We start from the raw sequence: 24,180 nt of genomic DNA, 5'->3' as shown, positions 1-24,180 counted from the left end.
ATAGAAAACAACAAAAACACTTCTCTTGTGACAGAGTGGCATACATAATTAAAGATGCTCTCGTTTCATCGTGTAGAACCTCTGTGGTATAGAGATTCCTTTGAAAATTAGACTTCTACAGTACAGCTTAGAGGGTAAAAGCATGCACTTTGGAGTAGGAAAGGGGCTTGAACTTTAGTTCTACTATTAACTAGCTAGTAACCTTGGGTAAGTTATTTAAACTTTCTAGAAAGCCTCAGTTCTCTCATCGAGAAACGGGAGTAATAGCATTTATTTTAGATAATTATTTTGAAGATTAAATGAGCTTAATAATCTAAAATACTTGGCTCATAATAATCTCAGAAAATGCAAACTATGATTATTACATTTGATTAATTAAACACCTTCCATGTACCAGGTGTTTTACCTACATTATCTTTAATTCTTTTGAACCCTGCAGTTGAGTGATAGCATCTCAAGAAAGCTTAACCTCCCTGCCTCAGATAATACAGCCAGTGAACTGTGGAGCTGGGATTTGAACCCAGCTCTTTCTAGCCTTAAAACAGTGGCTCTTCCCTGGCATGATTTTTGTACCGCATCTCTGACTGGCAATGTCTGGGGCCATTTTTGTTTGTCATATTTGGGAAGGTGGTACTGCTACCTCATGGGTAAAGGCTGGGGATGCTACAAAACATCCTGCAATGCACAAGGCAGCCCCACCACCCCCGCAACAAAGAATTACTCAGCCCAACATGTGAGCATGTCAAGAGTTCTGAGGTTGAGAAACCTTGCTCCAAAGCTCTCATGATCTTGCCAATTTACCAGCTGCCCCACTAGAATACAGTGATGCACGATGTTAATGTTTTGATACTGCAATAAATAAAGTTGCTCTTGAAAAACAATTTATACCAAAAAAGGACAAAATAGCATATCTCCGGTGACACAACTGCTTTCTTTTGGGGCCTCTTCCTCCCCCCCCCCCCCCACTGCATGTGGTTATGGGAAACTGCCAATCACAGTGCTCCACCTGCCTCTGAAGGCACGGGCTGATACATTAAGCTAGCTGGTCCAACCACAGTGTCTATTTCCCTGGCCTGGTTTTGGTTCAGGGTTGGGCAGGACCCTGACAGAGCCAGCTAGAGTCTTCTCTGGGATTTGTCTGTGAATTTTCACAGAGGGAAGAGGTTTTATTCTGCTGTGGTTGCTAAGCTGGAATGCAGAGCCCTGGACTGTAAAGAATAAAACAAAGAGGACTTTTGCAGTAGGAGAAAATGAGGTCAACGGACCTAGGGAAGCACTAAAAACCCTGCATGATCCCCGGCATTCAGCACCACTAACCTGCTTAGTCTCATGAATGAAATTTTTTTAAAAAATTTATTCAAGTTAGTTTGGGTTGAGTTTTTGTCATTTATAATCAAAAGAATGCTGAATAATAGAGTATGCATGCTTTTTCTGACATATATTTAAAAAAAAACAAAAACTATGTTCCATTCACAGTGTTGTTTCTATTAAAAAGAAAAAGAGGAAGGCATGAGGACTATCCTTGAGGAATGCACATTCTCCTTGAGAGGCAAGGCTAGGATTTAGGAATATCAGAACTTCACCTTTTCATCTACATAGTGGCCTCCTTGAGAGCAGGGACTGGGTTTTCTAGTTCTCCATCCCCGCCCCACAGGCACGCCCAGCCCCGTGACTGGCACATGTTTAATAAGTAACTGCTGAATAGCTAAGCAGATGGCACCTGCTGTTATGTTTGTTAGGGCTTTTACGGACTAATCTTATATACTCTTTTCTCATTTCCTTTCCCTAATGTACAATACTGCTGACCTTTGGGAAACTCATTATATTATTCACTAAAACAGATTCTACAAAAAATGTTCACTGTAATAAAATATGCCATGGTCTACAGAATAGAGGAACTATTTCATAAAAATGATCTGAAGTTTCCTAAACTCATTTAAAATCATAAAACGTGTTAACATTCTGTATTTAACTAAGCCCATAGCTTAGTTTAAACTCACCAAAATGTAGTAAAAATATAAAATATTCAAACAGAACATAGTTGGATTTTTATTGTCCAAAATAGTACTTTCCTTATTTAAAATGCACCTTGGCAAACAAAAGACTATACTTTAACCAAACAAATGAGAAATGCTGAACAAATAGGGAATAACCAGTATTTGGAGAGGAGCAGCTGGGAAAGTTTTGATTAAGCTATTTCTGCTTCCAAACAGAAAGTCTGGTTACAGGATCTGTCCCAGATATGCTGACTTCCAATATGTTAAACTAAACAGAATTTCAACTCTTTACATCAGCAGCAAAAAATAGTCACAAGATACATAAAAGATTTTAGCTCTTACCACTTTCCTCTGGTCTTGCGTTGATCTGAGGACCTCGAGAGTTTGAATCCCTCCCTCACCCGGAAAGTTCTGTTCTCCTATTTTTGGATTCTTGCTTGAATACTCTTTGGTAACCACTCAGAGATGATGATTTTCAGCTTAGTTCCTACCTGGTCCTCAAAAAACAATCAAACTCTGGGTGGAGGGAGCGTTCAGGTTCAACCCTGTATTGTGGGCATTGGCAATCCTGAACAAACAAGAATGGCCTTAATGTTGGGAATCTATTACTGGCTGCAGCAGCTTCTTCTGGTTCCAGATATAGTCTCTGTGGCCAAATGAGGTTTAATAGACAGAATCATTCTCTAAATGGTCATCCTGGCCACCGATCATCAATATCCATGGCCAGAATGGCTGGGTAAGCTGTTGGGCAAGATCTGAGAAGGGAGGGGTCGACAACAGAGTTGGGAACTCTCTAGGCAACAATTAAGAATGATTTACATGATAGTCTATGTTGGAAATTACACATTTGGACATTTTCCCCTCAGAGGCTGCTCTCCTAAAAAATCTGTCTTGTGCTGTGGAATCTTAAACATGTACCTGCTGTGTTCTGTGGAAGTCCTATCTCCTTCTTGGCACCTCCACAGAGATTCAGGAATGTCCTAAACTTCAGAAAAGAACCATCTGAATCATTCCTTTGCCAACACAGTGTGATAATTTCTCCAGAGATGATAAAAATCATAGCTTATTATTGTTAAAAGAGATATTAAAAATCATCTAACCCAGTCCTTCTATTATATTTATTGGTCATGAAGCTGAGGCACTTTGAAAATTAAGTGGCTTTCATGGTTGAATTATAGTCTACATAATGATGGCCATGGTTACTAAATTGGTGGTATAGCGTACCCTAGCTGGTAAGATGATAACCCAGGGGGCAGGAAAAATAACGGAACTTCTCTTTATGTTTATTTATCTCATCCTAAGAGAGATTATTTCTAAATGTTTAAGAAGAATAACTAATTATGACTTTTATGACCATACAGAAATGACTTTGATGAATGTATTTGGCAATATATATGGTGTATTCAAAATCAACCCCGTAGCATTTTTTTTTATCCCTTTTTTATGTTCTTTTCCCCCAAAGCAGTGATTATCATGTTACAATACTATCTCTTTTATTTACTTTGTTTACAGTCTGTCTCCCCTCTCCTGGAATGTGAGCTCCATGAAGGCAAGACATCACTGGCTACGTGGGGAGCTACATGGACTGCATGTCAGACCACCAAGAGAGAAGCAGTTATGTCCTCTTCTCTTTTCCTTGCCCATGTCTTGTTCTAGAAGTTTATTAGCATGTCCTCTAAGATCACCATCAAATTACTTACTATATGATCTAGGGAAAACATGTCGCTTTTGTATGCCTCAGTTTCATAAGCAAGTTGGACTTGGGCTGGACTAGATAATCTTTTGGTCCCTTCCAGGTATAATATTTGTTCTCTGTTCTATTTCTAGCTCCTAGAACAGAGAAGGCACCCAATAAATATTTTTAAATGAATCTGTTAGTATGGTAGTACTGGTATATAACATGCAAACAAATACAGGTATGTCAGCTGTGAATGCTCAACAACTTTTTCTTGGTAAGGGTATATTATTTGTAATGTTTGGAGCCTATGAATTGGGCATTTTTTATTTGAAGTCTGCTGGGGGAACTGGTTAAGGGCTAGATGGGGTACTAATGAAAAAGGGCACTTGAAGTGAGGGCTCTTCTGTGTGGTGGAGACCGTAACTCTCTGGGAAAAGGATTTTTTATTCTGGAGATTTGTCTGAGTGGCCTATTTCAGTCATGAGAAAGTAGGATAAGTAGGCAAGCATTATTCTGGGCTTACAGTAGAACAGGAACTGTGGTGACTGAATGCAGGCTTCCATTATTTTGGATAACAGGTTTAAAAAAAAAAATAGCTCCTTTAGGGATTAACAGGGCAAATTTCTGCTGCTGAGATTCAATTTTAAGAAGAGCTGGAGAGACGGTCACAAGTTGCTCCAAACAAGGCCCTGTGGCAGAAAAGAGCAATGAGGTCCTTCAAATAGAATTCCCTGAGGAATAGTAGACTCTTGGCAAATGACCTGGATCCAAAAGTCTAAGTTTTGGGAGTGGAGCAGAGGTTGTGGGTTAGGGCACAATCTATACGTAAGGGCAGATGCTCTGCAGGACCTAGCCACGTGGGCTCTGTGTTTTGAGGATGTGCTTTGGAGAGCAATGATTGAACAGTGTGTATGATCTCAAACCTGCTGCCATGTACGTGTCTGGACCTGGCCTTCTCCACAGAGTCAGCGGACCCCCACAGGACTGAGCAGGACTCAGCTTCAAAAGTCACACTGTCTGGCAGGGCGAACCAAGAGCCGTGGTGAGCTAACCCAAATCCAGTCTTCTCTATTCCTGGTGTTAAAACTTTGTTTGTTACTTGGTAAGTCCTTTAGATACTTGGACAACCTGAGGTTGGGATGGAGTAATGAATGAGGTGTGAGGTATGGAGATGATGCCCAAGCAAACGACTGGAAAAAAAACAAACAACAAAAAGAGATGTGAAAATCGTTTTACTCTGAGTGTGTATAGGGATTTTCTATAGTTAAATTGTCTTTTTTTTTTTTTTTAAACCTGTGAACATCCAGAAGCACATTAGACGTGAGTTCCCATTAGCATTGAGCAAGGCAAGTGAGTGGACAAAGTCCAAATTCTGGGATGAGGAAGTGTGAAATTAAAAATATGTTTTCAGTTCTGACAGTAGACTTATTTGCATTGTCAGGGTACTTACATTTCCTGACTACTGTTTTTATCTCTTTGGAGGTCGTAGAGATCAAATGTGTGTTAACTTCCCTGTTATTGATCACCAAGGTAATTTTTATAGGTAAAACAGAAACAAAAGAAATGGCATAAAGGGTCACATATCTCAAAAGAACCAACCGTATCAAATGTCATGTTGATAACACATTGCCTGAAAGCACTTGCTCTTTTTCTTCTAAGTAACATCTAGTTTAAATTAATTTGCTCTTTGCAGTGGCGCATTGCACTGCCCTCGGGAAGAAGGGGAAGGTAAACATTCTTCTTTGTCTTTTGTTACTTGTAGGTCAAGACTGTTGCTTTAGCACAGTGATGCCGCATCAGAACAATGTGTGTTGGAGTCTCGGACTCCGTAAGATGCGGGTCAGGTACTCACATGACAAAGCCCATCCACTGGCCCCTATGACACCAAGTACAGCTCAGAGGGGAAGGTTACTTAGCTTCTCAAACTCAGCCACAGACCCTGAACAATTCTCAGGAAGAGAAGGGCTAATGTGAATGAGGGCAAAAGACATATTTACTCCTCAGTGTTAACGTGTTTATACTCACAAAATGGCAGTTTAACTATTGATGGCACTTACATCTTGGTTAGACATTTCCCAATAAGGTCTCTCTCCATAGGACATGACCTCCCACATGACAATGCCATAGCTCCATGCATCACTTGCTGAGGAGAATTTTCTGTAGGCAATAGCTTCGGGGGCTGTCCACCTTATGGGAATTTTCCCACCCTGGAAAACAAATTGGAGATTTCTCAGCTGGCTCACAAGTGTATTAAAAAATGAAGTGGCAGTCCAATTAAATAACTTTTGTTAGAAAGATCTAAATACTGCATGATAGCATTGGCATTTTAAATAAAAATAAGAGAACCAGAATCATGTTAAATGTCAGAAATATTTTTTCCTATAATAATTATTCAGTGCAAACAACTTTAATGGGAAATAAGTCACACTTCAGAAATACTTTATTTCATTCACTGGAGAAATTTATTTTCACTTTAGATTCACACAGTTAAACTCACTATCATGCCATTTGAAGAAAGTTCTGGATTATAGAACATTAAAACTAAATATCATTCAACATTCATTAAACATTGTATTACATGTATAAATAATAATGAGAATAAGTTCTAACTTAATTGAAAATAGGTGGTTAAATACAGAACTGAGATGTTCTCTGCAATTCAGTGTTTATCAGAACTTTCCCTCTTTCCTTTTTATCTATAATTACATTTATTTTAAATTAAAAAATCCTTTAACATTATACAAGAGCACCTGAGAAGGATAATTCTTCTTTAGAACACTTTAGGCTAGTTTATATTCTTGTTCTTCAGTGTTCAAGTTCACATTTGAACATATTAAAGAGATGAAATTGCATGAATTTAATCTATATTGTTCAGGTATTAAAGCCCGCTATTGTGTTATACTTAATTTTTATCAACATTTATTACATTTTCTCTCTCGAAACACTCTATAAATCCCTTTTTACTGTAATGACAAGAATAAAACAATTCATCCATTTGATTTAGTCTTTGAAATCTTTGCCGCTCTGAACGGCAAAGTCGAGCGGAGGAGAACACCCCTGTCGCCACTAGAGGGCGGAAGAGAACAACGAGCTGCGCCCGGACCGCGGTTCCCCGCACCGCGGAGATGGCTTCTGCTGGCAGCACAGATCTTTTAACTGTCCGAACGCTCCGCGATGGAATTGTTTCATCAGTATCAGCATTTCCATGATCACATCATCCGATCGCCCACGGCGCTCAAAGTCCGGTGTGACGGTGAGCGGGGGTGGGAGGCGATAGGGGGTGCATTCTCTGGCCCTTGAGGAAGTGAGGTTTAACACCTTTAAAATGTGAAGCCATGAATCGAGTAATCTCTAAGCATTTACTTGAAGAGAAAAGCGATTCACCCGAAATGGGAATAATTGGGTTTCACCAGGCAAATGAGAGCTTTAATGGAATCCTCATTTTAAAGACTTGTAGCGAGGAACCTTGGGGATAATACCTTGAATTCAATCCCCTGATTTTACAGGTGAGTGGCTGAATCTAGGGTTTAGAGATTCCTCCCCACATTATTAAATACATACTGTCTACTAATGTTATCATAGTAGTATTATGGGGTATTGATATAAAGTTGTAAATACTTCATCATGGGGGAAAAGCTGGGCCAAACGAGTGTTTTAACACTGAGCATCTTATAATCATCTATCATCGTAGTATAATGGAAGGAAGCCAGAAGCCTGAAGTCTGGGGTGTTCACGCTTCGTGGCAGTACAAAATTAAGGCCAGGAAATTAAATTTACAAAGTTGGTGATAGTAGTTTAAGAGGGTGATGGGTGGGGGAAGGGAGTTGCAAGAGAAGGATTCATTTCTAAACCCAGAGTAGAGTTGCCAGATAGAATACAGGACCGACAGTTAGATTAGAATTTCAGGTAAATAACAAATACTTTTTTTTTAGTCTAAGTATGTCCCATAAAGGAATATATTTTTGTGTGTAAGTATGTCCCAAATATTGCATGAGACATTTACACTAAAAAAAAAATTCATTGTTTCTCTGCAATTCAAATTTAACTGGGCATGCTATATTTTTATTTACTAAACCAAGCAACGCTATTATAGAACATGAAAAAAATAATTCAGAAATGGAAATATTGTAAATGATCCAACACAACATTAGTGTTGTAAAAAAAAACAAAACAAACTAGTGTGGTCTATACTTCATGAGGGGACAAGGACACTCTGACTTGCCCCAGTCCTATAGCAGCCTTTGTTTTATGGTCTATTTGTGGCTAAAGCACCTTGGTCCTGTGGCTCTGCATTTTGAAGCCACTTAAGTCAGGATCAGGTTTGTTCCAATATGGAAGCCACGCTTCCAGAGACTAAAGACCAAATTTGTAGAGTTGACTTCAGAACAGATGCAGGAGCAGCAATCTCATTTGACATTTCTGACTCCGGATCTTTCTTTGTCTCTCAGGCAAACAATGTGTTGAAGTGTGAATTGCTAATCTGCTGAAACTGTTCCTTTGCTAAATCTTTGTGAGTTCTATTAGGACAGGCTAAAAAATGTAGTTAAGGGTTATTTTAGGTGCATTCACTTATAAATGATATCTCATATAAACGATTCACATATAAATTTATATGTCATATAAGTTGGTATCACATGTAAATAATAACTTTTCCCTTTTCCTTTCTAAGATTTTATTTTTCCTCGAGGAGAAGATATTACAGAATATTTGATTAATAGCATTGCTATCTGTTATGGACTGAATTGTGTTTCCTCAAAATTCATATTTTGAAGCCCTAAGCCCCAGTGTGACTGTATTTGGTGGTAGGGCCTTTTAAGAGGTAATCAAAGTTAAATGAGGTCATAAGGGTGGGCCCTACTCCAATATGGCTACTGTCCTTCTAAGAAGATGAAGAGACACCAGAGGTGTGTAGGCACAGGGAAAAGGCCCTGTGAGGACACAGCAAGAAGATGGCCATCTGCAAGCCAAGGAGAGAAACCTCAGGAGAAGCCAAACCTGCCCACATTTAGATTTTGGATGTCCAGTCTCCAGAACTGTGAAAAATAAATTTTTATTGTTTGAGCCACTCAGCCTCTGGTATTTTGTTACGGTAGCCCTAGCAGACTAATACACCACCCTTAGAAAAAACCAAATTTTTTTACCTAGGATGAGCAACATTGCAAAATGGACAGTACATCTTTATTTCAAACTCTATGCCAAGTGCCATCTTGAAATGGGAAGTGTGAGCTAGAATAAACCTTACAGATGAAAAATCGTCACAGAAGTTTTAAGGTAGGAGATATAATTCTAACTAATAAAAATGCATGGTAACATGAACCTGACAGTATGCATGGACTTCAATAATTCTGAGCATATATGGGATGGAGATAAGGAAGTTTTCAAATCTTTTTTTCTAGTGGGAGGATGGATATAGACTGAATATAGTTGATCTCTCAGTGCAAGATAAGGCTGAAAGGAAGAGGTCCTTAAGATTACCACATGGTCTCTATCCCCTTTCCTATTTTAGAGGAAACACAGAAGCTTAGTTCTTTTCCTTTTTTTTTTTTTTTAATTGGACCAAAATACATTTGTGGCTTAATCTCAGCTTCTTATTTTTGCCTATGATCTCGAATCATAGACAGAGGTAATGCACTAAGTTACTTTTTCTCAAAGCATTAACCACCAGATGTTTGTTTTAGGTTTCAGGAATGAACAAATAGTACTTTAGATTTGAAATCACAATCATTGGAACATTACATGTTGTTTTACCATATGTTTATGAGGGAGAAAAAAAGTTACCAATGATGCTAATCAAAATGACTGAATGCAACTCTAAAGACTTCTCACTTCCCAGTACTTCCCTTATGGGGAGAGCTTAATCACTTAGGGAACAAAGGAGAAACAGGAAGTAAGCAAACTGGATCTGGATGGCTACTGAAAAGATTGTTAGCAACCCTTTTTTTCCTGTTTTTTAAGTCCTATCCAGAGCTTGCTGTCTAAACAAGGGTCACAGCCGAGAAAGTTCGGAAGAAACAACCAGGAACCCTGTATTATACCTGTAAACCCTCTACCCCCTGAGGAGAGTTGCATTATAGTTGTATTTAACATCTGAGGTAATAAAACCTGATCCTCTAATCTTCAGTGCAGGAGACAATCAATTGAAATATAGTAAGGTTACAAAGGCTTAATACTGAAACCAAACAGAAAACTTCCACTGAGAAACAAGAACACTTAAATCTCTCTCCATTTCTCGTTCACCGGATTTGATGGTTATCTTAAAGGCGAATGGTTTGAATAGGCAACAATCTGGCTGCAGACTTTTTCTTTTTTCCTTAATCTATCTCTGTGGTACCCAAACTTCAAGGAATATAAGAATTACACTACAGAAAACATATATACTATGCTTAAAGATTAATTTAAGAAATTTCTAACGATGATTTTAACTAAATATTTTTCTTTAAGAACTGCAAATCCTAAGTGGGATGAAACTCTTCTACAATCCATTGTGTGACTTTGGGCAAGTCTTAACTCTGAGTCTTATATTTCAGATGAGGGGATTTGTTCAATGATCATAAAATAATAAACTTGAGTGAGTTTTAATATGTGCCTACAGTTTCTTGGCTCCCATTAAACGGAGTAGATAGGCCATCTGAGGTGGTACTGAGTTCATGTAAACAGATGGCCAAATGACAGACAGAAGAGGGCATAAGCACACTCTTGTTTCACATCCCAGACCAATAATTAATGGTCACAGGGATCATCCTGAGTCATAAGAATGGGTTAAAATAACTTAATCACTTTTAGTTTAAGAAGGCAACAGTATGAAAATACATATTAGAAAGGCATGAAACCAGGACATTGACCTTTCCCCCTTTTTGCTCACTTAAGGAGCAACCACTGGTTATTTGGAAAACTCATTATATGGACACTTCCTGAGGTCAGATGAAAGAGGCATTAGTTTGTTTACTGAAAGGTCATTTTACATGAAAATTTCCTGTCAGTGGGATTATTTGGAGCAGTGGTGGTGTGGTTTGGGGAGCAACGGCGGAGGAATTGGCACTCTGAAGTCTTCTGCCTTAATTCAGTATGGTGTCCTGGGAAGTCAGAGCAAATCACTCTCCCACATGCTAGTTATACAGACAACCCTCACTGGGGGGTTATTCTTCCTTCTCTTGAGAATTACTGATCTTGAGAGGTAAGTCCATCTCTGAGCATCTCTTTCTAGTTTGTAATCCCAAATCAACAAATCATAATACTATTGGGCACAACTATATTATATTGTGCAAGCCTTTTTAAAACCACATCCCCGCCCCCTCTCAGAGGGATGTGTACTTCTCTCCTTCATTGAAGTTTAGTGATCTAGGGCAACTTTGGTACTGTGTGAAGTTTTATCCTTTTCTGAAATATGAGGATAATATTTGTCCTTCTTTGAAGAAAGATGGAGGACTATGACGGAATGAATCCATCTGTAGTCACAGAGAAGAAATCTTCTCATAGGTTTCTAGATAACATTTATTAAGTGGATTCAATGAGATTGTATCCACGAAGCACCTCTTAGCTGCCAACATAGGGTAGGCACTCAGGAAATATTATTTTTCTCTTTAATTTATGCAGTTAATATGTCTCTCATTTGGACCTGCTTGGCAACTCCAGCCCATGTCAGCATCCCAGTTTTCTTTTTTTTTTTTTTTAAGATTTTTTTTCTAATTTATTCATTTGATACAGAGAGATACAGAGAGAGAGCATGAGCAGGGGGAGAGGCAGAGGGTGAGGGAGAAGCAGACTCCATGCTGAACAAGGAGCTCGATGCAGGACTCGATCCCAGGACCTGGAGATCATGACCTGAGCCGAAGGCAGAGGCTTAACCATCTGAGCCACCCAGGCACCCCAGCATCCTGGTTTTCTAATCTGCAGTCACTAGCCTACCCCCTACAGTGCCAGGCTCAAGGGTGATCTCACACAAGAGCTTTAGGAGCTTTTAGGAGCCAGGCAACAAATCAATCATTGGTAGACAAGCTCTGACTCAGTTCTTCAAATTTAGACTTGTCTTGTCCAGTTTGAAGAAATCTGTCTGTTTTGGTTCAGTGAGTTCGGTTCTATGCCCACCAGTGCCCTTCTGAGACTGAAGACATAGCTCATTCATCTCGTTCTTTCATAGGTATAATTCTGTCATCAAAGACCATTATCTATGGTTAAATGTTGGCAGCCAGATTCCTGCCTACAGCTGGATCTGCCTGATAATGATTCTCAAAGGATTTCTTGCCTTTTCCTGAGTGTTTCTCTTCTCTTTCTGGGGTTTGATACAGTGGGTAAGTTACAAACCATCTCTCCTCACTAATGTACCATAGAAATGCACACATACACACAATTTTGCATCATTATCATGTGATTTATAGATGCCAGGTTGAGACACTCTTGCTATAAGCAGAAGACCCTTCTTGCATAGTATTTTAAAAATATAAGTCACAGGTCCTTAGTTTTTATAGGATGATAAGCACTGAGAAATGGTAAATAGCATTGTTTTAGGCCACAAACATGAAACAACCATTTTTATACCTTTATATAAGACAAAGACTTCCTAACAGTTGTTTCTTGTTCCGGGCTTTCATTCCCTGTGCCAAGGACCTTGTGTGGGTGTTCACTGAGGTCTCAGGGTCTTGCATTTTCCTGAATCCAGAGCTGACCAACTGTTCGGCTTTGAGCTGAAACGGGCCCACAGTTAGGTTTTCCATGGCTGTTTTTTTTCCCCCTACTGTCTCCAAATGCCTTTAAACAGGGTGTGGGCTCTCCAGAGTGGAGTGGCTCTCACCACTCCACTCCACTATCTTCACTGAATCTTCCTCAGACACACTTGCCCTATTTCCATTATCCTCCTGGCCCCTGTAGGCAGTGCTGTCCCCTCCCCTACTCGAACGTCAACGCAACCTCCTGTTGTGATTATGAAACGAACAATGATCTAGTTTTGAAATTTATTTAGACCATGTTTTTCATAAAGATAGGACCAAATGAGAAATGATTCCCAATAAACATGAATAGCTAAGTCGCCAGCTTTGTTTTCTACTCTCTAAAAACATTCCTAACTATGGAAGGAAAGACTTTCTCATTCTCCTCTCCTCACATTATCTACCTGGAATTACATTACATTTTTATTCATTGTCTAAATGCATAAACAGCTCAGTGAATGCTAATTTTTTTGTTCCCGTAATAAAACAGTGCTTATCGTGCTATTCAAAGCCTCGAGAATTAGAATCCTTTTCACCTGCTTCCTCCTAAATTGCTCCTGAAAATAATTCATTGCCACCTATTTCTCAGTACTCTCTTTTGATGAGAACATAGGTGCTACATCATTAAGTGAATTAACACTGTTGTGGGGGACATCTGTTAAATTAGATTTTCTATGCCATCCTATAAGGCAGATAAAGTAGGACACAATGTTACTGTAATGTGCTAGAATTAAACATATACATTATTATGAGGATTGCCATTGTGTCTGAGTGTAGATAACTTAAATACCACTGACAGTAGAGGTAATTTTTTTTTCAAAACAACCTATCATTCATTATGGTTTTGTGAACATTCTGTATGGTAAGGTCTGAAGGGGATAGTGGATACTAATAGGGTGAAAAATCCTATTCCTCCCTTCCTGGACAGTAGCACTCTACCCTCTATCTTTTCTCTCCTGTCCCTCTCTCCTATTTTTTTCTTTTTAATCCAGCCATACAGAAGACTAGCTACTGCTCTGCTCCCTCCCCAGTGTATTTTAACAAAGTTTTCTTAAGCTTCTCATCTGTACTATGTATGGCAAAGACCTATGGATATTAACACAGAAGTAATAGTTCTAAAAGATATACCACATAAATCATAAAGGGGAGTAAAAGATTATTTTGGGCCATTGATACTGAGATATTTAGTACATTAAATGTTAATATAATATGTAAAATAATATAATTCTTCATGTATAGAACACAAGCATTTTTATCTGAATGGCCTCAAACTGATGTATACCACTAACGAGTCAATACTTTGCTTTCTTATCAAGTTGTCCTGTAAGAATAATACTACTAACAAGCAGTGATTAATACTTATGCCATCTATCTATTTCCATAATCTGACACTATGTATTTGTGGAAAAAATTCAGATCCTGAATTTTAGGAAAAGAGACTACATAAAATGAGGTATATCTATTTTTATGCTAGTATTACTTACAAACCCTGTTTGAAAATAAATATTCAAAAAGGATGGAGAAAGTGTATAGGGCTCCAGGGCATACACAGTGGTGATTTTCACAAATGCAGGGGTGTTTACTTTGGAAGGAGAATGTGCAATATAGGGAGAGAAAATGACTATGGAGACAAATGTGTGTCTTCTAACACCTCTCTTTCTTCCACTAATTTGTTGTGTGATCTTGGATAAGTTACAGAGTCTCTGTAAATTGAGGGGGTTAGACTGTGTGATCTTGTAGCTCCTGTGAAGATTTAATATTCTATGATTTGTTAATACGTGAATACCCTAGTGAGGTAACACAGAAGGGACAACCTCCACTTCTGTCTAAGGAAACATAGACAAAAGGGGTTAGTGCTGAGCTCCGTGGGTTCCTGCATCATTATTATGCCCACAGGCACTTTATCCATTAATCAGACTCTTGTGAGAGACCCACAGTGCTTTGACTGAATGTATCTGAGAAGCAGGTCCTCTCTGGCCGCTGTCTCATCAAGTGTTGTGATACATCAGTTCAGAGTGGCCCTGTGACCTCAAATTACCCATTGTCAAAAAGGCTAGCTCTGAGCATAAGCCAAGAAGGGGAGACCAGATGACATAATGACATCTTTAGAGGCAGTCTGTTTGGGACCAGCCACTCAACAGAGGAGAGGGCACAATCTTCCGAAATCCTGAGGAAGCATTACTCTATGAAAAGATGGGGCTGAGGGGCTCACATCCAAAGGTGGGTAAGAACCTGAGAAAAGTCTGGAAGTACCTGGACCTGGAAATACCAGAAAATGTTTATACAGATAAATCTATTTCGAAACTAGACTTTGGCTGAAAGGATGATTAAAATGCTAGTATTTTGAGTAAGTTTTAAATTTGTGATAAACCGAGTACAATATGCAGGACGGTTCTCTTACGTCCTCCACATCTTAGTTGAGGAGCTCTACACAGTCAAGCCTTCGTCCACTCCATTATTCCAACAGGGAATACTGTCTCGTCAGTGTTTGCTTTAGCTTCTGTTTTGCTCATGACTAAAGTGCTTGCTCCTCTCACCCCTGCCCGTGACACCCACTGTCTTCCTCGCTCATCGGGCACTTAGCATCATGTACCTTCTGTGCACTATTATCTGCCTTTTTAAACTGTACTGCCTTCCCAGAGAGGTTATAAAAATCTTGGAGCATCTTCTATTCTTCTTTGTAATCTACTTTATGGTATTTAGCATGGTGCTATGATTATAATAGAATTTAATGATTATTTGCTAAGATGACCGGATGAGATGAATTAGGCAAATGATGTAAAATGAAAAGCACAGTCTCAGAACCATACTGTATAAGTGGAATTCAAATTTCACTTCTTAGCTCCTTCTTAGTCATCATTATGAACTTGGTTAATGATAAGGAAAGGATGAAAGGGCAATTTCCCAATCTGAATTTTCAGTTTATAAAAAGCCTCACCCAGAGAGGCACTGAAGGTCATTGGTGGCTTTCATTTACTCATTCATTCATTTTCTTATTCTTTTTTTGGTCAAACTTTTTTTTTTTTTTTTTTTAACACATCTCACATGCCAGGTGCTTGAGTCACAAAGATGTCCTCCTTGTCCTCAGGGAGATCATGTTACAGTAGGAGAGACTTCGATGTAAACAAATAATGGCAGCACAAAGGGTCAGGGCTCTAACAGAACTCTGTACTAGATTCATTTGACAGCAAAAAAAAAAAAAAAAAAAAGAAGGATCAGCTCCTTGGGATGACTATGGGAAGAAGCTGAAAGGTGACATGACAGAGGTAAGTTTTAGGTAGAATTTAAAAGAAAATAGGAGTTTGACTGGTAAGACAAAAAGGCCAGGGCATCTCTTCAGAGAGAACAGAGTTCAAAGGCACAGGATTTTATAATTTGGGATGCATCTGTCACTATTTCTGTATTCAAAATTATATGCCCTTTGGTTTGATTGTTTTTTTTGTTTTCACTCTAATTTTGTTGTGGCTTAAAAATGTGAATCACATGGTAAAAACTGTAAATAAGTTCTTTTAATTTTTTAAGTATAAGGGGATGACAGGGATCCTAAACCTCTCTTTCGACCTTGTATATTGAATGTCTAATGAAAAAAAATTAAATTACTTTTATTTCTTGCAGAATCATTTGCAATAAGTGTGTGCAATCATGCATCATACCATCAGGTTGAAAGGTCTAATTTTACTTGCATAACATATTCACTACTTTATAGCAGATTTTCCCAGTGAATAAAATTTGGAGAAGCAATGCTTGTAAAATAAGTTTCCAGCTTGTTTTGCTCGGGCTTCTGTATATCACTTGGGGTCTGAAGCCTTGTTCATTGTGGACAGCAGATGGCTCTGGAGGACATATCTGGAATGCTGAATGACAGAATCTGGATGTTCTTGGCTGCAGGTAGAATAAAAAAGGCACGATCTCTATCATCTTCAAATATCACAAGCCAATGGCAAAGTTTTAAATAACAGAGGGCCTATCTAGTTGTGTGTGTGGGGGGTCTTTTGAGAGATCAACCTGCATTTCTGTAAGTCCCTTCCATTTTTACCTTGAATGTCTCCTGGCTCTTTCTTATTTCGCTCTGTGCATGCTTCTCAATCTGTTCTTTGCCTTTTGTTCTCTACCATCCTGTTTTCTTTTACTCTGTTCTTGCTAGTAAGTATTTGCTGTATGTACAGAATATAAGTTCCCTGAGGCAGAGATTTTGTTTGCTTGGTTCTTTGCTGTTTTCTCAGAGCTTAGAAATGAGTCTGAGCATTACAGGTACTCAGTCAATATTAGCTGTAGGAATGTTGGAGATGTGGCATAAGATCATGACAGTACTTATAATCTAATGGATGATAATGACACATAATAAATGATGCTATGAAATGTGATAGGTGCCCAGGTAGGGGAGAGTCGAGGAGGCTCCCAAGAAAAAATGATGTCTAGGCTCGGACCTTATGGAAGATTGGAGTTAAACAAATAAAAGAGGTGTGAGAAAGGAGATCAGGGGTAGGGGTAGGGAAGACTGGTCTAGGTAGAGAGAACAGGTACAAAAGAGAGAACATAACAGATTTAGAGGTATTGACAGAAGTTGCAGTTGAAAAATAGAGTGAAAGACGGGGGAGTGAGGAGACAGAGGTTAGAGAAGCAAGCAGGGCATGGGATCATGAAGGGCTTCCTAATGCACTTACAGAATTTGGACCTTTTCTCATGGCAATGGAAAACCAAGGTTTCACGCAATGGGGTGATAAAATCAGGGTGATAAAATATTTTATTTTGGATCCCTTTGGCTGCATTGTGGATTGCTGATGGGGGATTAGGGGACAAATAGAGGGAAGAGTAGAGCAGGAAAATCTTGCCACGTCTAGGGAGTTAGTAACATTGTTTAATAATTCTGTAATAGTCACATATGGCACCACATTTTATACATTAGAAGCATTTATTTCAATTCCTCTGATTAGATATTTGCCATATTCCAGAGTAGAATGGGATGACATTTACTCTGCTTAACATATCTAAAATGGAGAGTTCAAATCAATCATGTAAACAAAGTTAAAGGAGGAATATTCAAAAACTAATTTTGGAAATTCTCTTCTCAAGGACTGTCATGCACTATGGAAGCATCATTTCCATACACTTTACATTTATGTATTAGAACAAATCCTCTAAGGACCTGCTAATTAGACTAGAAAGATTTCTTATATTTAAAATTAATAATGCCATGTTTAAAAAACAATTTATCTTTATCTTCTCCCATTTAATCCATAATAATTTTGTGTGATTTATTCCATATTAAATTTATAGTTTGAGTAGTTTACCTGAAGGGGAAGAAGGACAGTGTTCAACTTTTTTTTTTCCCCCTTTCTTGCTTTCTCACATATATATGTGTAGTGGGTAGAAGAAAGAAAATTCACTCAGAAAGGTTGTTTTCACTGTTGTCATTTATGAAATTCTATAGGATCAACTTTTAGTTGTTTTTCCCCCCCCTCTGAAAACAAATTTGCTCAGGGAAAATGACTTCATATGGGCTCAACATTATACTCCAGAGAATTCAACCCAAGGTCAAGTTGTTGAAGCAATTCAAGGCAACAAAAACAGCAGTTCTGCTTGCTATAAGCTTCCTCCATTATCTAAGCACAAAAGAAGATTATTTATTTAATTGTGGTTTTGACATGGTGCTTTTCATCTATACCTTGAGTGTGATATTTATATTTTGTTTTGTTTTTTAGTTCACTGGTGATTTTAAAGCCGGTGTTGGCTGGAAAGCTTTATGTGCTGTGCAAGTTGCTATGTATTCAGTTCTGCTTGTCATATTATTGCTCTAAGTAAAACATCTTTCACAGCATTAAACTTGTTCTCATATCTTTCTGGTAAACAAAACTGAACTTAAGGCAGAGCCCAGAGAATTCAGGAAGAAAAAAAAAAATCTCCTTGTAGAAAAATACCTGAGATGTTAAACCCAATAATACTATTTAACAAATCACATTCTAATTTGCAGGAAAGCTCCTTTCATTTGAGGATGGCTCTGCTCATATTTTTCATTTGAAACATGAGTTTGGTCATCTCCAATTAGTCGTGGGTGGACACTTGCTAGCAGTCCACAACCAGAATCATTGGGCCCAGTTTTACATTATTGACAGGCTCTTCCCAAATGGCTTTTTTCTGGAATCTGGAGGAAGTTTCATGTCAGCGTTGAAGTGCATTAGCGTTGCTGTGGGCAAAGCTTCCCCAGGGCTGACTGCTTTCTGCCCGACTTCAGCCAGGGCTGTCAATCTTCCACTTTCATGAACCCTAAAATGATCCCACCCTCCCTCTCCTATAGCTCTTATCAAGGAAAGATGAACTTTCCTAATTTAAGGAAAAAGAGACATACTGGGAACGGTGCGTGCTCGTGTTGTTGATGATAAAATTGGGATAATAGCCTAACTGTATTAAGCTTGAATTTCTGTATTTAGGATTTTTGTTTGTTTGAAGAGAAAATCCTAGACACTTCTGTTAAATGATGAAGTTCACGATGGAACCTGTAAATAATGTGATTCAATCAACCCGTGGGAGTTGAAGCCAGAATGACTCGCACGCCACCTCCTAAAAGTATCACCAGTGGGATGACAAGGATAAGGGAAATAGTGATTAACTTGCTGTATCCATCCTAGGACGACGGGAAAAATGCTAAAAATTGATCATTATTAGGCCTATAACAAGAACTATATTGCATTTATAATAAATGCAAGAAGCCTACTTCTAAAAGTTTCTCTCTTTCCATACATTTATAAGTCAGGGTTGTTATGGTTTAAATTTTTGCTGAAACATGCTGCAACTTGGAAGCATCATATTTCTAAGAAAATTAAAAACTCCACACTTTTATCCCTTTCCTAAATGTTCATCTATTTTGACCCGATGCTTAGTTTCCAAAAGTATTATGGAATTTAAACATTGCATCCATCTTCTTTATAAAACTTTCTCATTTTGTCCAATGGGAACTTCTAGCAAGTAATAAAAAAATCCTCGTTAGTATTTCCCTTGTACCAAATCACTTCAGCAGTAAAGGAGAAAAAGTTCTTCCTCTATTCTAATACACTGATCTTCACAAAGGTTGAAAGATAATAAAATATCTGATAAAAATGCATAGCTTTGACCCTTAAAATCTGTGTTAGTGAAAGGGGAGTGAATATTTCTGAATGCTAAAATCTGTACTACAATCATATTTTCTTGGCAGCCTGATTTAAAGAGCTCTATGTGACAGTCAAGTTATACCAACCTTGACAGTACAACTGGGTGAAAAAGATTCAGATCTGTTTTTATATTTAATTGGAGTGTCAGGGTCAGACTGTCAGAGCAGGATACTTTTGCCAGTTGTCAGAGGGCTACCTTTGAGAACACTAAATTAGAAATGCAGATGCCTGACATTATTTTCAACTTGGCACCCAATTTATAAATTTGGGGAAATAGCTAGGTACCTCTATACATTATTTCTATCACCCATGGTTTAAGGAATTGATTGCATTATGCTAGACGGGGGATGGGAGGGAAGAAGGAAGGATTACAGGTGAATGCAAATACCAGATAAGTACAAATCATACTGCGCAACAGTCTAGAAGGTAGGTAACCATTATTGTATAAAATCAAGTAGTAATATTAAATGAAAATTATATATATGTATACATATATGTACACATACAGATATATTCCATGATCATGACAAACATGTTCAAGTAGAGATAAGTTAAAGCAGACTATCGAAACCAAAAAATTATAGAATGTTTGTATTTGTTGCTAGTCTGAAATATGTATTAAATATCAGATATAAGTGCTTAGTAAATGTTTGCTGAAAGAATCTGGTTAACTGTTACCATACTCTAATTCAGAAAAGTGGTCTGGCCATTGAATCTGACTCCCTGCCCTCCACAGTCCTCTCATCTCCCTGAGAAGGAATGCCCAGCCATCACTGACATACTAAGCTCTTTCTTAGGCCCAGGGCCTGCTGCTACCCCTAGATGGGGAGCCCCTAACACTGTAAGACTCAAAATTTAATGAGCCTTGTGGGTGTCCTTGTCCTTAGCTCCTGCTTGGTTATTTGAGCTCAATCCCTGTCCACTTCGCATACGTAGATATTTGTCCTGCCCCTATCTAGTTTATAGGTCTCATCGGAATAAAGTGATACTAGAATTTTCGATTCTAAAATCTATAAACTATGTCTAGCACAGATTGTTTGCCTTCTTGGACTACCACTCACTATCTGTTGCCAGCTGATCTAGACACTATGTTTTGCCCACCAACAAGGAAACCCTCTTGTTCACCCTCTGACACAACCCACCTGCTTCCTGGTCTTTGGCCTGTGATGTAGCCTGTCTGAGGTTTCCTAACATTTTTCTCCTTCCTAGTGTCTTTTCCACTCTTCTTACTGCTGTATTAGGCCTGCCCTGGTCTACCATGGAGAGAATGCTGGCTCATCTTTTCAGAATTATATTTCTAAAAATCCAATGGTTGTGGTTGGGTTATAATATGCAGTATTGAGTATTTTGTGATACTGAAGGCAATTATATATATATATATATATATATATATATATATATATATATATATATAATACATACATATGTATGTATATATGTGTATCGTGTGTGTGTATGTGTGTACTTCTTCTTCCTTGATAGCCTACACCCTAGTTGGTGCCATACCTTAAAAAGCAGATGGCTCTTTCTTAGTGGCCTTGACTTTCGATTCTGTTCATCTAAGCTAAAGTTGATTTCCTAAAAGTCGCACAAACGTTAAGGAACGTGTCAGTTTCTATTAACCTCGTCTGCCTCTTGGACCATGCTGCCACCCCTGAGGGCTGACCGGGTACTTGCCTTGGGAATTCCAAGTTCACCTCCACTCACTCAGGTCCACTAGGTATAGGTTCAGAATTTGTGACTTCCCTCACTTCTGGACTGGATATACCACACTGACGAATGTGAAACTTGCCATATCATTTGGCCATGAAGGTGCCAGGCCACTCAACGTGGAAACAAGGGGTATTCACTCACAATTCAGCAAACATTGGCCATTGGGAAATAGGAGACAGGAAAGAGTAGCTTAGGGAAATGCCTCTTCCTTCCAAGAATGATTTCAAAGCATGGTTTCTCCATACGGCTCATTTGGAGAAGTTCTGCATGGTTAGGGGACCCATCTCTTAACTGCTGTTTTGTGGAAGTAGCAAGTACAATAACAGGTTGTGGTACTGCTTTACATTCTTCCTTGCCTCACTTCCATTTCCCCTCAGTCTAGATGCCTTGCTTTCGTGCCTCCCAAATAAAGCTTCATCATTCTAAATTCTTTTCTGAGGCTCTGTTTTCTAGGGAACCCAGGCTAAGACAGTTGCCACAGAATCAATACTTCTGCCACCCTTGAAAATTCAGGGTGTTTATTCTAGTCATATGCAAGTTTAGACAAAATATATTTGGTTAAATGCTTATCTGAACACATGTTATAGAAAACTTGCATAAGAGAAATAGAGGCAAAAAGGAATTAATTTCCATATGTTTTCTAGACATTTTTTTTGGTCTTTCTGTGAGGCACAGTTTTTTTTCTTCTAGACCTCATGTTCTTGCTGAGGTAAGTTTTAACTTCTGTGTTGGACTTGGGAATTGCATATTAGGATCTTTTTTGTGTGTCCTATATTTCTCTATTTACTATCTGGGGCAGTCAAGTGTAGAGGTTAAAAGCATAGGCTCTTAGGTCATACTGCTTAGATCCAAATCCTGCCTTGGCTCCTCAGGAGCTCTGTGCCTTTTGGCAAGTTTTCTTACCTCACCATACCTCAATCTTCTCACCTGTAAAGAGAAGATAATCTTAGTATTTTACAGGGCCGTTTTGTGTATTAAAGAAGAGAATGCATCTAAAACGCTTGCAACAGTGCTTAGCTCATATAAGAGTAATTATTAGTGTTATTTCTTTTTATACTTAGTCTCTGTGCTAAACATAGCAGAATATATTCATGAGAAAAAGTTTCTGTCATCTCAAAATGGGAAACAATGTGGTATCCCTGCTATATACTTATCTACACCAAGAGGGATGGCATCGTAGCATTTGTTCCTGATTATAAGAATCTGCTGGGGCGAGGGGGGTGAACTTGCTCCCCAGTGGAATGCCCTGAAGTATATGCTCCTGAAATCGACTTTCCTATATACATGTGGATGTTCGCTTCCATAGTGACTAATGTTTCTGTTTTGGACTCCACATATGTCAGAATTCCCAGAATATGATCCTGTTTTACAACCTACCATGCATTTCCCTTACTGGCCGTGTAACACGAGGCCATGGAAGGTTCTTGAGACTCACCCTATGCATCTGTAGATGGAAGATGATAGTCCCTTGCAAGACTTATTTACTTACCATGAAGCACTTATTGCCAGCCGCCGGAATAGGACCTCTGGCCACAAAGATGAATAAGGCATAGACCCTAGACTCAGCTTACTTATTTCTAATAAAAACAGTTGCCACAGTCTTCAGACAAAGAAAAGGGAGGTCAGCCAAGGTGTGGAAACTGTGTGGAGTGACACGGCCAGCGAAAGTGTCCGATCTGAGACTTGGATGCAGGCCTCTGCCTTCAAACCAGTGCTTTTCCTAGTATATGATACTGCTCTACTTTTGTCAAAATTCAATAGAGTCTTATGGATACAATACTCTATAAATGTAAAGAGCTTTACATATTAATTATATTGTGTTATTATCTTGCACTTTACTGTTTCACTTTTTTGGACACCAAAATTTCCTCTTTCAACTTTTAGAGGCAAAAGACAAGTGGAAGTTCATTTCCCATGAGGGAGAGGAGTTTTTAGGTGGCAAAACAGAGTTTTACAAAAAACCTTGATGTCAAGAATTAGACTGCTTGTCACTAATTTTTGTTGTTGTCATTATTGGTTTCTCCTTAAGACAATGACTCTTTATTAGTAGATAGATGAATCAAACAAACATACCCTGGCTATCTTTAATTCTTTGTTTTTTTATCTTAAACATTCATTAATAAGGGAGATGAACCATGAGAGACGATGGACTCTGAGAAACAAACTGAGGGTTCTAGAGGGGAAGGGGGTCGGGGGATGGGTTAGCCTGGTGATGGGTATTAAAGAGGGCACATACTGAATGGAGCACTGGGTGTTATACGCAAACAATGAATCATGGAACACTACATCAAAAACTAATGATGTAATGTATGGTGATTAACATAACATAATAAAATAAATTAAAATAAGATAAATTTACTTCAATTAACATGCCAACAAAACTAAGGCCAGGCCCAGTATCTAAGAGGCGAGAATACTCATTAGACCAGATATGGGAGTGTTCATGGGAAGTGTTCAAGGGAAGCCCTTCGGGGAGGAGGGCGGGCAGCACCTTCACGTGTGGGAGGGACTGACACAATGATTGCTGGGTTGTAGAGCGCCCCACACCCTGTCAGCTCGGGCGAGGATATTAGATACCTTGGAAATTGATAACACACCTCCAAACCAAATTGCACACTGCCAGGTTGATACCAACCTCATCATGGTCTAACCAGTGGATCCCTGGAAGCATTCTAGAACAGGCCATCCTATTGAAATTGCACAAATAAATCAACTGAAGTAAAAACCCCTTTCATGACCCTGAAACATTTCTTGAGGTCTGGAACACATTCATCTTTTCAGGTTTTTACTACTGACAGGGCAGACAGACCCACTCGTTCCTAGAAGCCATACCCTCTAGTACCCTTGTCTTTCAGGTGACAGAAAAATGGCCTTTATTTTTGTAAAAGAATGTTATAATTTCTCTTTCTGTTTGCATTTTAGCTGAGGCCCAGAAAGGCTGAGGA

General features: G+C 38.7%; 2 protein-coding genes across 9 annotated transcripts in view; one reads left to right on the top strand and one right to left on the bottom strand.

The window, feature by feature from the left end:
* EPHA6 (EPH receptor A6) overlaps nucleotides 1–24,180 on the bottom strand; it is an 815,440-nt gene that overhangs the window by 30,421 nt on the left and 760,839 nt on the right. For 7 of the 8 annotated variants that reach the window (XM_036070278.2, XM_036070279.2, XM_036070280.2 and 4 more), the window contains one exon: nucleotides 5,733–5,882. In XM_036070278.2, coding sequence (XP_035926171.1) covers nucleotides 5,733–5,882 — 150 coding nt within the window. Of the gene's footprint in view, nucleotides 1–5,732; nucleotides 5,883–6,792; nucleotides 6,971–24,180 lie in introns of those variants that run through there. The other variant, XM_036070286.2, reaches the window with a different exon arrangement.
* The window catches only part of LOC118521619 (uncharacterized), a 45,160-nt gene continuing 37,323 nt past the window's right edge, over nucleotides 16,344–24,180 (top strand). The window contains exon 1 of the mRNA XM_078061572.1: nucleotides 16,344–16,392. The gene's annotated coding sequence lies outside the window, so the exon portion shown is untranslated. The remainder of the gene's footprint in view (nucleotides 16,393–24,180) is intronic.

The sequence above is a fragment of the Halichoerus grypus genome, chromosome 1 (genome assembly GCF_964656455.1).
Source record: "Halichoerus grypus chromosome 1, mHalGry1.hap1.1, whole genome shotgun sequence".
Lineage (NCBI taxonomy): Eukaryota > Metazoa > Chordata > Mammalia > Carnivora > Phocidae > Halichoerus > Halichoerus grypus.
This window is presented reverse-complemented; position numbering and strand designations above follow the sequence as displayed.